The sequence below is a fragment of the Apis mellifera genome, linkage group LG11, assembly GCF_003254395.2.
Source record: "Apis mellifera strain DH4 linkage group LG11, Amel_HAv3.1, whole genome shotgun sequence".
In the NCBI taxonomy this organism is placed as follows: Eukaryota; Metazoa; Arthropoda; class Insecta; order Hymenoptera; family Apidae; genus Apis; species Apis mellifera.
Window position 1 is genome coordinate 224,357 of NC_037648.1, and position 12,903 is coordinate 237,259.

A 12,903-nucleotide genomic window follows, 5' to 3' on the forward strand; every position below is an offset into this window, starting at 1 on the left:
AAAAATGTACATAAAATTGATATATATATATATATATATATATATATATATATATATATATATATATATATATATATATATATATTATATACTTATAATAAAAATATATAATATTGCTAAAAATTATACACATTAAAATTCGATTTCATTTGTTATATATGTATGCATGTATTTAAATATGAAATAGGAACCTTTAATTATGAACGTAAATTCATGTGAATACACATAAAAAATCAAATGGATTTGTTAATCGATTAACAATTTCGCAAATACATAAGTTTAAACAAAAAATTTTTTATCATAGTATATAATTAATAATTTTTATTTTACATATAATTTGAATGAAATATAATTAATGTGTTTATATTGCGCAATATATAATATATAAACATATATTTTTTTTATACAATAAAAAATTTTAAATCATTTTTTATATTATGGAGTTGATTTGTATTTTAATTTTTTCAAAATATAACTAATAAATACTTTTTTTATTAAATTGTGGTTTCTTTCTTATCCTTTATAAAAGTAAACATTTTCTTTTATGAAGATGATATTACAGATAATCAACATAATAATATTATATATATCGTATATTAATTAAATATATTATATTAAATATACAATAAAGATATTTTCTTCTACTATTTCTTCTATTTCTTCTACTAACAACTTAATAATATATATAAATATTTTAAAATATCACTAATGTTTATCTATTGTGTGCCTGGATTATATTCTTCATATTCCTGCAATTCTGTAAGATCTTTCTTTCCAAAAGGTGGAGGTCCAATTAATGCTTCTATATCTTTATATGTCAAAGTTTCTTTTTTCAAAAGAGTTTCAGCTAACTATATATAAAATAAAAAAATTTATTAATGAGTATATTTTCTTTGATTTAATATTTTATTTAATATATTTAATAATAATCATACGTACTAGTGTCAATTTATCTTTATTATCTTGTAATAATTTTTCAGTCGTTTTATATGCTTCGATTATTATTCTTCGTACCTCCGCATCCATTAAACTTCCTAACTTTTTACTATATGGTTTTTTAGTTCTCTAAAATTAAAAAATAAATTCAATAAAAAATATTAATTAATAATATATTACTATTTTAAAAATTAAATATATATATCTTGTACCATAGTTGTTAATTCTTTATCAAAAGAAACTAAACCCACAGAAGGACTCATTCCGAATTGTTGAACTTGACAATATGCCATTTCCGTTACTTTTTCTAAATCATTTTGTGCACTAGTTGAAATTTTATTAAACATTATATTTTCAGCAACTCTACCACCTAATAATACACACATACGTTCAAAAATATGTTCTGAACTTTGAAGTTTCAGATTTGAATCAGAAAATTGAGAAAAACCCAAACGTTTATTTGTTCTTGGTACTACAGTTATTTTAATTAAAGGATTTGTACGTTCCAATAACCATGCTGTTAATGCATGACCGGCTTCATGATAAACAATAACTTTTTTCTCAGAAGGTGTCAATGTACTAGATTTTTTTATTGAGCCACCTAATATTTTATCAACTGCATACATGAGGTCATTATCATCAACTTTAATCTTTTTTTCACTTGCTGCATGTAATGCAGCTTCATTACAAACATTTGCTATCTCAGCTCCTTAAAAAAAAGAAATATTGTTCAAAATAAAAAAATTAAAACAATTTAAATTCAATAGTTGTATACATACCGCTAAAACCAGGAGTAAGATGAGCTAAATATTTAGAATATTTTATTGGTTTGTCTTTCAATAATAATGACTGAAGATGATATTCAAAAATTTGTCCTCTCTCTTCTAAAGTAGGAAGATCAATCAAAATATGTCTATCAAATCTACCACATCTTAATAAAGCTTTATCCAAAACTTCTGCTCTATTTGTTGAAGCCAAAATAATAATATCCTTTACTGCTATCATTCCATCCATTTCTACTAAAAGTTGATTTAGTGTTCTCTCTGATTCAGAATTAGTGAATTCAGTGAATGAATCTGATCGTTTTTTGCCTATTGCATCAATTTCATCTATGTAAATAATACTAGGAGCTCTGTAAGAATAAATAATATGAAAATTAGTTCAATTATAGTAATAATAATATTATTATTTCTTCACAATGATAATAATAATAATAAAAAAATAAATATATATATATAATATATAAATAAAAAAACCTTTTTTTTGCTTCTGTAAATAAATCCCTAACACGTGCTGCACCTAATCCACCTATTAATTCAGTGAATTCAGATCCGTTCATTGATAGAAATGGAACATTTGATTCAGTTGCAACAGCTTTAGCTAAAAGTGTTTTACCACAACCTGGTGGTCCTAAGAGTAAAGCTCCTAAAAACAAGTTGATTGACATTGTAACATATTTAAAATGTTATAATATTTAACATATGTAAAAAAATTATAGATTTTTAAATTGTAAGAATTTTAAATACCTTTAGGTACTTTAGCACCAAGTTTTGTATATCTTTCAGGATTTTTAAGGTAATCAACAAATTCCATAACTTCTATTTTGGCTTCCTTTAAACCAGCTACATCTTTAAAACGAACACCTTTACCAGAAAAAGGTTCCACTAAAGTATATTTTGCCTTATTTATAGAAGAAAAACTTTTAAATTTCTTTTTTATTAGTGGAAGAAAAGTTACAAAAAATAGACTAAATATTAATGCCGTTTGAATTAATTCTATTAAAGCCAATTGTTCATTCATATGAACGTATCTAATTGAAATGCCATCCTCTAAAAAATAAATAAATTAATAAATAAAATTTTAATATGAATCAAAATTAAATTATACTTAAAATCAAAATAGTATAGTATATTCTTATTATACCCATTCTAATTCCAATGCGTTTTTCTAATTGTCTAATTTTTACTTCAAGATTTTTTATGTCAGGGACATCAAGGAATTGAAGACGTCTATAATAAACATGTTTTCCTTTATATGTAGCACCTTTTTTTATTATACCTTGTACACAATCTGGATAAATTATAATTTCTTGAACTTGACCTTTTAAAAGCATTTCATTTACAAAATCATTCCACTGCAGTATTATAACCTGATATAAAATAATAAATTAATAAGTAATTATATAAAATTATTGTAATTGATAATAATTTACTTATGTACTTACAAAACGGTCCACTAATCCAGAAAATAAAGAATAGTATATTAAAAAAAACAAAATAATGGCAGACGTTTTGAAAAAAAATATATTAAGTTCATTGGATTTTTTGGGATCCTTATTAGGATTGTCACCGGAATCATCATTCGATGTTTGTTGATTTTTAGAAGTAGAAGTTGTACTAAAATTTCTTTTATTATACAATTTCGAAAAATAAATTGTAAAAAACTTATTTTTTGAAAGTAATGATTGTATTTCAGATAATTCTTTATTTAGTTTTATTCCACATAACTAAAAAGACATTTTCTTATAATCATTTTATAATGTAAAATTAAATTATTTAAATATATTTACCGAATGTGATAATGGAAAACATAACCTATTCATGTGATTGTGAAAATTAATATTTGTAGACAGGGTATTAAATATTTCATGTTTTTTTAAATTATATTTAAATAAATATCCAAGAATTTTTCGAGAAACGACATTTTGTCGTTTTAAATATATTACAGAATTTTGCATATTATATCATGCAATATAAAATCACGTGTAAATCTATTAACATCTCCACTTTGATACATCTAATTACGAATTTCTTATAAATATTTTAAATAGTATATTATAATATATTGGCAATATTTCAATATTCAATATAACGATCTAATCCTAATTTATATCATAGATATTATGAGAAATAGATTTATATTTTCTATATTAAAAATTAAAACACATTAGTAAATAATTTTAAAAAAGAAACTATGAAAAAAAATGTATCCAATCCTGTATATAATCTCTACTTATGATGGAATATATATATAATACAGGATTGAATATAGATAAGAAGAACAAATAGTGAGAAAAAAATAAAAATAAAGTAAAAAGATTGATGACCAATTTCTCTATCTCCGTTTTTCTTTCTTTCTTCTATTTGCTCTACAATAAAATACAACAATTATTGATTAATAATCTAAAAAATCTTAAATCGTCGATATTTATCTATATTACATAAATACTTTATTGTTTATAACAATATGTATAAATAGATATATTTAAACAAAAAAATCTTAAATTATTGATATCTATTTCTTCACGAATATTTTTTCTTTATTTTTTCTTTTTATGCTTTCTTTATTTATTCTTGTCTCTAGAAACAACACCTAAATTATATAAAAATTTAATGCATTAATTCTCTTAATTCTGAAAATATAATTTGTCCACGAGACAAAAACAAAAAAGTTTTATCAACGCCATCTCGCGTTTGGATCACGCAAGCTCCGACTTGTTACTAGCATAACAGAATATGCAAGGAGGTATACTTATCCGCGTGACGTCATAGACAAGGAACGCAACATAGTGCGAGAAGGATAGAAATATTTTCCCGCCAATTCAAAGATGCCATATTGAAAAATCATTAATTATTCATATTCTAGTCAAAATTTCGGTACTTTTAGGATTGCATCTAAAAGCTGGAACTCCAAACAAGCTTCTCGTATTAATTTCGATATAAATTTCTTTGCCATTTATTTTTTAATTATTTATTCAATGAATTTTCATTACGGCATCTTTGAATTCGCGGGAAAATGTTTCTATCCTTTTTGCACTATGTTGCGTTCCTTGTCTATGACGTCACGCGGATAAGTATACCTCCTTGCATATTCTGCTATGCGAGTAACAAGTCGAAGCTTCCGTGATCCAAACGCGAGATGGCGTTGATTGTCGTACATATTTCGATCCTTATCTATCTCATGGACAAAACATATGTAATTGAATATTTCAAAGATGAAATAAAATTGTTAATGTTAATCTTTCGATTAATTAAGAAATTATTTAATTAAGAATGTGCAAAAGATAGTGCAAAAGAAAATAATAAATAAAAGATATTTTTGCAAAAATATTCGAAAAATGTAAGTATTATATACGGTATTTATATAAATAAATCAAGAAACGCAGTGTATTTTTTTTTTTTTTTGGTTAGATGCATAATTAAAATTAGTTTAAGATTAATATCGTACTTTTCATAATTATCTACTAGATATAATTTAAACTCAACCTGTTGATATATTTAATTGGAATGCAATGACTTATTATTACTTGATTACTAAAACTGTAACGTATAACAATTAAAAAAATTATCCTGATTGCTGAATCTCTGCAATGTATTGTTGAAGGTATGTCTAATCTCACTTGAATTATTAAATTAATTTATGTAGAAATATAAGGGTAGAAAAATTAATTTATTTGAAAACATGAAAAGAGTATTTCAATAATAATCATTTTTAAATATTATTATTACTGAATTATGATGTAATGAATATAAACTAACTAATAGAATAAAAATTAATAATCTCTTTTATGTTTTTTTGGTAGTTTTTAATTCAAATTTATTACCAATAAATAAATTATAATTATATGTTTAATATGATAAATTGTTATTTGTAATATTTTTTTAAATTTTTTATTTCTGGATAGAACAAGAAAAAAAGAAATGAATATAGCAATAAGATGATAACATTTCATCTCAAAATGACAAGTTGAAATGTTACTGATTTAATTTTAAATTGTATGGAATAGAAAACTTGAATAACTTGGACAACAAAAACATTGTAATATTGCATATTTTTTTCATAGATTCCATTATACTTTATTTCACATCTAATATATTCTTAATTTTCAGAAATGGCAATTCAAAGAGGAGATGAAATTCTTTCTACAATTTGATTGAAGATTTTTAAAAATTATTCAGTAATTTCCAGTAATTTTATATTAGAAGAATATAATTTGAGAACAAATGGTATGTGAATGGTATTTCTCTTGAATTCTTGAAATTTTCCAATATCTTGGGAATGTTACAATTTTTGCAATCAGCAGATTCTAATATATAAAGAGGTGAGATGCTAAATTTTTCTTTGAATTGTATCTGTTTCTCATATCTTATTTATCTTTTATATTTTACTTAACTTTATATATTTACTTTTTCAGGTATCAAACTTCAAAAAAAATATATATATATTGCATTTTTTGATTTATTTATATAAATAGCATGTATAGTACATTACATTTTTCGAATATATATTTCTGCGAAAATATTTTTTATTTATTATTTTTTTTTGCACTATCACACATTCTTAATTAAGTAATTTCTTTATTATTAATCGAAAGATTAACATTAACAACTTTATTTCATCTTTGAAATATTCAATTACATATGTTTTGTCCATGAGATAGATAAGGATCGAAATATGTACGACAATCAACGCCATCTCGCGTTTGGATCACGGAAGCTTCGACTTGTTACTCGCATAGCAGAATATGCAAGGAGGTATACTTATCCGCGTGACGTCATAGACAAGGAACGCAACATAGTGCAAAAAGGATAGAAACATTTTCCCGCGAATTCAAAGATGCCGTAATGAAAATTCATTGAATAAATAATTAAAAAATAAATGGCAAAGAAATTTATATCGAAATTAATACGAGAAGCTTGTTTGGAGTTCCAGCTTTTAGATGCAATCCTAAAAGTACCGAAATTTTGACTAGAATATGAATAATTAATGATTTTTCAATATGGCATCTTTGAATTGGTAAGAAAATGTTTCTATCCTTCTCGCACTATGTTGCGTTCTTTGTCTATGACGTCACGCGTATAAGTATACCTCCTTGCATATTCTGTTATGCTAGTAACAAGTCGGAGCTTCCGTGATCCAAACGCGAGATGGCGTTGATTGTCGTACACATTTCGATCCTTATCTATCTCATGGGCAAAACATATATAGTTGAACATTTCAAAGATGAAATAAAGTTGTTAATATTAATCTTTCGATTAATTAAGAAATTATTTAATTGAGAATATGTGATAGTGCAAAAGAAAATAATAAATAAAAGATATTTTCGCAGAAATATTCGAAAAATGTAAGTATTATATACGGTATTTATATAAATAAATCAAGAAACGCAATGTATTTTTTTTTTTTTTTGGTTAGATGCATAATTAAAATTAGTTTAAGATTAATATCGTACTTTTCATAATTATCTACTAGATATAATTTAAACTCAATCTGTTGATATATTTAATTGGAATGCAATGACTTATTACTACTTGATTACTAAAACTGTAACGTATAACAATTAAAAAAATTATCCTGATTGCTGAATCTCTGCAATGTATTGTTGAAGGTATGTTTAATCCCACTTGAATTATTAAATTAATTTATGTAGAAATATAAGGGTAGAAAAATTAATTTATTTGAAAACATGAAAAGAGTATTTTAATCATATAATAATCATTATATAATTAATCATATATAATAATCATTTTTAAATATTATTATTACAGAATTATGATGTAATGAATATAAACTAACTAATAGAAAAAAAAATTAATAATTTCTTTTATGTTTTTTTGGTAGTTTTTAATTCAAATTTATTACCAATAAATAAATTATAATTATATGTTTAATATGATAAATTGTTATTTGTAATATTTTTTTAAATTTTTTATTTCTGGATAGAACAAGAAAAAAAGAAATGAATATAGCAATAAGATGATAACATTTCATCTCAAAATGACAAGTTGAAATGTTACTGATTTAATTTTAAATTGTATGGAATAGAAAACTTGAATAACTTGGACAACAAAAACATTGTAATATTGCATATTTTTTTCATAGATTCCATTATACTTTATTTCACATCTAATATATTCTTAATTTTCAGAAATGGCAATTCAAAGAGGAGATGAAATTCTTTCTACAATTTGATTGAAGATTTTTAAAAATTATTCAGTAATTTCCAGTAATTTTATATTAGAAGAATATAATTTGAGAACAAATGGTATGTGAAATTTCTCTTGAATTCTTGAAATTTTCCAATATCTTGGGAATGTTACAATTTTTGCAATCAGCAGATTCTAATATATAAAGAGGTGAGATGCTAAATTTTTCTTTGAATTGTATCTATTTCTCATATTTTATTTATCTTTTATATTTTACTTAACTTTACATACTTACTTTTTCAGATTTTAAACTTCAAAAAAAAAAATATATTTTTTCATTATTTTAATACTATTTAATTATGTAATTTGTTATCTGTTTTATACATTTTTTTTTTTTACTTTTAACTCTTTAAGATAAAACTCTTTTATGATACGTTACATAATATATATTATATTTTTATTTATCTTTTATACTTATTTTTTTATATATCTTTTCAGATGTCATGCTTGTTATTTCTTACTTTTTAAAGAAAAACGTTTTATTCATCATTTTATTTTATATTAATTATGGAATTTAATATATATATCTATTTCATATTCATGTCTTACAAATTTCAGCTCTTTAAGATCTTTAAGATATTTAAAAATTTTTACATTAAAATTGATAATGATGGGAAATAATGCTTGGAATTCCAACTTTTAAATAATACTTTTAAAAAATCTTAAAAATGCCGAAATTCTGCCGAGAAAATGAATAATTAAGGAATTTTCAATATGGCATCTTTGAATTGGCGCGAAAATGTTTCTATCCTTCTCGCATTATGTTGCGTTCCTTGTCTGTGACGTCACGCGGATGAGTATACCTCCTTGCATATTCTGCTATGCTAGTAACAAGTCGGAGCTTCCGCGATCCAAACGCGAGATGGCGTTGATCGTCGAAATTTTTTCATTCCTTGTGTGTATGGATATAATATTCTCCCAGGATCAAAGAATTTAATACAGTGGATAAAATATAATTTAAAAATTATTTGTACAAGGATAACTGAAGAATATATTAAATGGAATAATAAAGAAAAAATATTTTTGAAGAAATAAATTTATTTCAAGAATATATATATTATACATGTGTAAGTAATTGTTTATTTAAATGCATATTATATATAAATATTGTTTCTTAAGTTGTAATGTAGATATGTGATTAAGATTAGTGTTATATTACAAATAAATCATATACATTTTTACAATAAATTTTACAATATTATTATTATTATTATTATTGTGTTTCAGATTGAGGATAATTGTATATATTATGTTATACATTTTGCTATGTATAATGTATACATTAGATATTAAATATGATGAATTTATCATGTTAAAATTATGAACAAAACATAAAAAAAAAATCTGGTTTTTGTATTTTATATAATTATAATTTTGAAGTTTTTCATGTTTATATGTTGTATGTATAATCTAATTGTAATTGCTAAATGAATTTGAAAATTTTAAAGAGAAATAACTATATTATTTTATTTTATGTCTTATTCTAATTATAAACATTTATAGGTATTAACAAACATTTGTATTATATTTAACATAATAAGTAATATAATGATGAAACAATGAGAAAATAATTTTGCGCTTTTTACGCTCCTGTTAAAATTATGATTTTTAATTATATTTTAGCGCCGATAAATGAACAGGACGAATATTCGGTTGAAAAAATTATATAAATATTATACTATGAAGACAAGAAAATAGAGGTATTATGTAAACGGTAAGAAAAATAATTGCATTTCGGAATCACAACGAATAAAGTTCTTTAACAGTATTTATAAAATGTATTTAGCTGATGATTTAAATATCAAAAGATAAAATAAAAAGGTTTGTTCAGTGCGATAAAAAAATATGCAAATATTACATACATATATATTTTTATATACTCCATATATTTTGTTACATATTTTTATTTTTTATCAAATAAAATTTTTTACAAATCAATAGAAAGAATTACTTAAATATACTGGAATTATATTTATTTCAATCACAAAAATTGATAAATAAAATCAATAAATTTTTAAAATAATTCCTTTGATAACATCCTTTTATAAATATTGCTATGCATTATAATTTATTTATTTTTTATTATATACATTATGATTATATATATATTTAATGAATTGTATTCATAAATAATTACTATTGATAGATTCAAATATAAATTGAATTATTCATGAATTAAAATTGAATTTTTTTTAATTCTTCTGGAAATATGTTTTTGAAATTCAAAACATGATCTTCTATTCTTATTTTACTTATTCAACTTTTGAAGAGATTTCCTTAACATTTCAGAGATGGCGTTGATTTCTTATTCTCTCACTATTTCCTCTTCTTATTTGTTCTGTGAAAACGTACGCGCTCTTATATCCGATATATATTATCTTTTTTGCATAATTTATTGATAAATAATCTTAAAAACTTTAAATCATCCATACTTTCTTATCTGTTTTACAAAAATATTAAAGTTTAAAATTTTATAAAAAAAAAAACTATTGTTTTCATTACGTTATAACAAAAAAATACGAGCATACTTTTAATTCATGAATGATTCAACTCGTATATAAGTCTGTCTAATAATTAAAAAATCTATGAATACAATCAATTATTAAATATTATATGACAATTTACGAGAGAATATACATATATATATATAAAAGATTTTTAAACGACTATTTTATTCTATTTCTTTATCAACTTTTATGATTAGATTAAATATAATTTCTGTATTTTAATATTCGGAATCGAATATTTTTGAACATGGAGCACAAAATTATATGATAGGCCTATTTTGTACACAAAAATTTAGGCAACATTATCTCGCTTTTCTATCAATTTCGTTTTCATTATTCTATATCGATTTTCTTGTCCCTTTTCAATCGCACGCTTTTACAGTTATTTTACGTACATTTTTTTTTTTTTTTTTTATTTTTTTTATACTATTTTCCCTTTTTACCGGTCCGCTACCTCTCTCCACGGTATTGTTGCTTCCCCTCAGAAACGACGAAAAATCGACGGAACCACTAATTGGTTCTGTCAATCCTATAGAGGGGACTCGCACGTTGATGGGCTGATGTCGGCTTGAAAAGGAAAGGATGGAAGAACGTTGAAACGACGAAGCATGGGTCACGTCGACCGGAAAGATCCGTTACGGGAATACAACGTTCCGGGAGAACAACTTTCATTACAGTTGCATGCCTTTTTTGCTTCGTTCATTCGTTTTTTCATTTTTTTTTGTTTTCTTTTCTTTCCTTTCCTTTTCTTTTCTTTTTTTTTTCCTGTATTATTCTGCTCGTTTTATCATCGAATTTTTTATCTTTTTCTAAAAACGCGGTTTGCCGCGGTATCTATTCAGTAGTATTTGGACGTGTTTGGATGCTTCGTCGCCATGATGTTCAAACCAACGTCCCTGTAGAAAACGCGAGATTTTTTTCACTCATTGAAAATTGAAGAAACGTTAGATCGATCATCAAAGAAACACGCTTTTGTTACAGTTTTCTTTTACATTGAAAAACAGAACGGGCATGTAAACTTTTCGCTATTAGATTGAACAAGATTATTAAAGTTTTTCTATTTTTGTCGTATATCATATAACATTATATTGGAAGTTATATAACATTAATTGGAAACATCGAGGGATTAAAAAATAGTAATATTTGACTTGGATTTTATTGCATAGTGCTATACGATGCCACATATAAATACGTAATTTCGTTTATAACGTCCGGATTTAGTGTTTCCACATCAAAATCATAAAATTTCAAGCAAACATATTTCGCTCATAAACATTAAATTGATTCGCTAATTGCTATATGATATTCAACGTAATAATTTGGTTATTGATTTATTTATTTATTTTTTTGCTTACCAATTATTAATTGGAAAATAAAAATATATTTTACGTTATCCGGTTTAATCGTCGTTTTCTTTCATCATTTTTTTCTTAACGGTGGTGAGCTTTTGGTTAATGAAAAAGGAAAATGGTAGCTTATACGATAAGAAGTGAAAAATTTTGCCAATCGATGGAACTTGAAATTTTAACGAATAATCCATGTGATTCCATTGATCGGTAAAATCGAAAAATTCCCTGATTTTCTGACTTAACTGACTTAACAACGATCTTTGCATTTCACTGGAGTTCTACGAGTCGAACGATGCGTCTATAATTCTACAATTTTTTTATTTAGAAAAATAAACACGCACGCGAACTCCAATTCATTTATCATCTAAATCTATCTATTATCCACAAAAAAAAAATTCTTATATCAACGACAAATGACTAATTTACGTTATATCGATATTAAAACTTGTAAGTTCTTATTCTACGATTTCTATGTTTAAAAAGCAAATATTATATCTAGGAGAAACGATAATAAGCTAAATGTTAAATCAGTTCTTATCCGGTAAAAAGACATTTTCATTATTTCTGCTTATTATACGCTTATTATATTGTTCAGATACAAAATAGAACGCACGAAACTTTACAATAGCGAGAACTTTACAATACTTTCTCCAAAAGTTCTCCAAGATTGAAATACGAGTTTACAGTTTCGCAAAAATATCTTTACACAGGTTCGTCATTCTGACTGCGATTCCTCGGCGTGCATCCATCGTACGAGCGCGAAATACACGCGCGCACACACACAACGAGTCAGTTTTCTTCCATTTTCGTTCGATGGAGAGGAATCGATCGATCAGCAACAGTAGTTGGCCGGACGACTCGATAAGGTAGCAGTAGATCGATGTTGTATCGCGAATCCAATCGGGCGGATCGATGATCTTCGAAGATTGGTGTTTCGTCAATCCCGCAGTCGGGTGGATCGATCATTGCACCTCGCAAACGAAAAAGGTCTCGAAACTGCACGGACTGTCGTTCCACTTCAATCCCTTGCCATCCCTATTCCACAGCTCGAGGCAGTGTTCTTCCTCACCGTTCTCGTATCTGTAACCAAACGCATCGTCGATTCGTGCTTTCTCGACAATCTAT

General features: G+C 24.7%; 2 protein-coding genes across 2 annotated transcripts in view; both read right to left on the minus strand.

Annotated features, from left to right (window-relative positions):
* Window positions 1-578: 578 nt before the first annotated feature.
* On the minus strand, window positions 579-3,950 carry LOC410289 (paraplegin). The gene is made up of 9 exons (XM_006557420.1): window positions 3,506-3,950; window positions 3,161-3,442; window positions 2,860-3,085; window positions 2,463-2,765; window positions 2,193-2,361; window positions 1,716-2,068; window positions 1,149-1,645; window positions 940-1,065; window positions 579-851 (listed from the first exon to the last, which is right to left on the minus strand). Exons 1-9 carry the CDS (start codon window positions 3,671-3,673, stop codon window positions 717-719), a joined length of 2,259 nt encoding a protein of 752 aa, XP_006557483.1. The 5' UTR covers window positions 3,674-3,950; the 3' UTR covers window positions 579-716.
* A 6,875-nt stretch (window positions 3,951-10,825) lies between these two features.
* The window catches only part of LOC410293 (collectin-11), a 62,373-nt gene continuing 60,295 nt past the window's right edge, over window positions 10,826-12,903 (minus strand). Inside the window, exon 7 of the mRNA XM_006557421.3 lies at window positions 10,826-12,858. Coding sequence (XP_006557484.1) covers window positions 12,741-12,858 — 118 coding nt within the window. The 3' untranslated portion in view covers window positions 10,826-12,740. The remainder of the gene's footprint in view (window positions 12,859-12,903) is intronic.

Bases quoted from the DNA above. Each gene is read 5' to 3' on its own strand.
- LOC410289 (XM_006557420.1), bottom strand. From the start codon at position 3,673: ATGCAAAATTCTGTAATATATTTAAAACGACAAAATGTCGTTTCTCGA. The intron at 3,086-3,160 runs GTAAGTACATAA...ATTTTATATCAG, and splicing joins CTGGATTAGTGGACCGTTTT to GTTATAATACTGCAGTGGAA. The intron at 2,069-2,192 runs GTTTTTTTATTT...TTATTCTTACAG, and splicing joins TTTACAGAAGCAAAAAAAAG to AGCTCCTAGTATTATTTACA.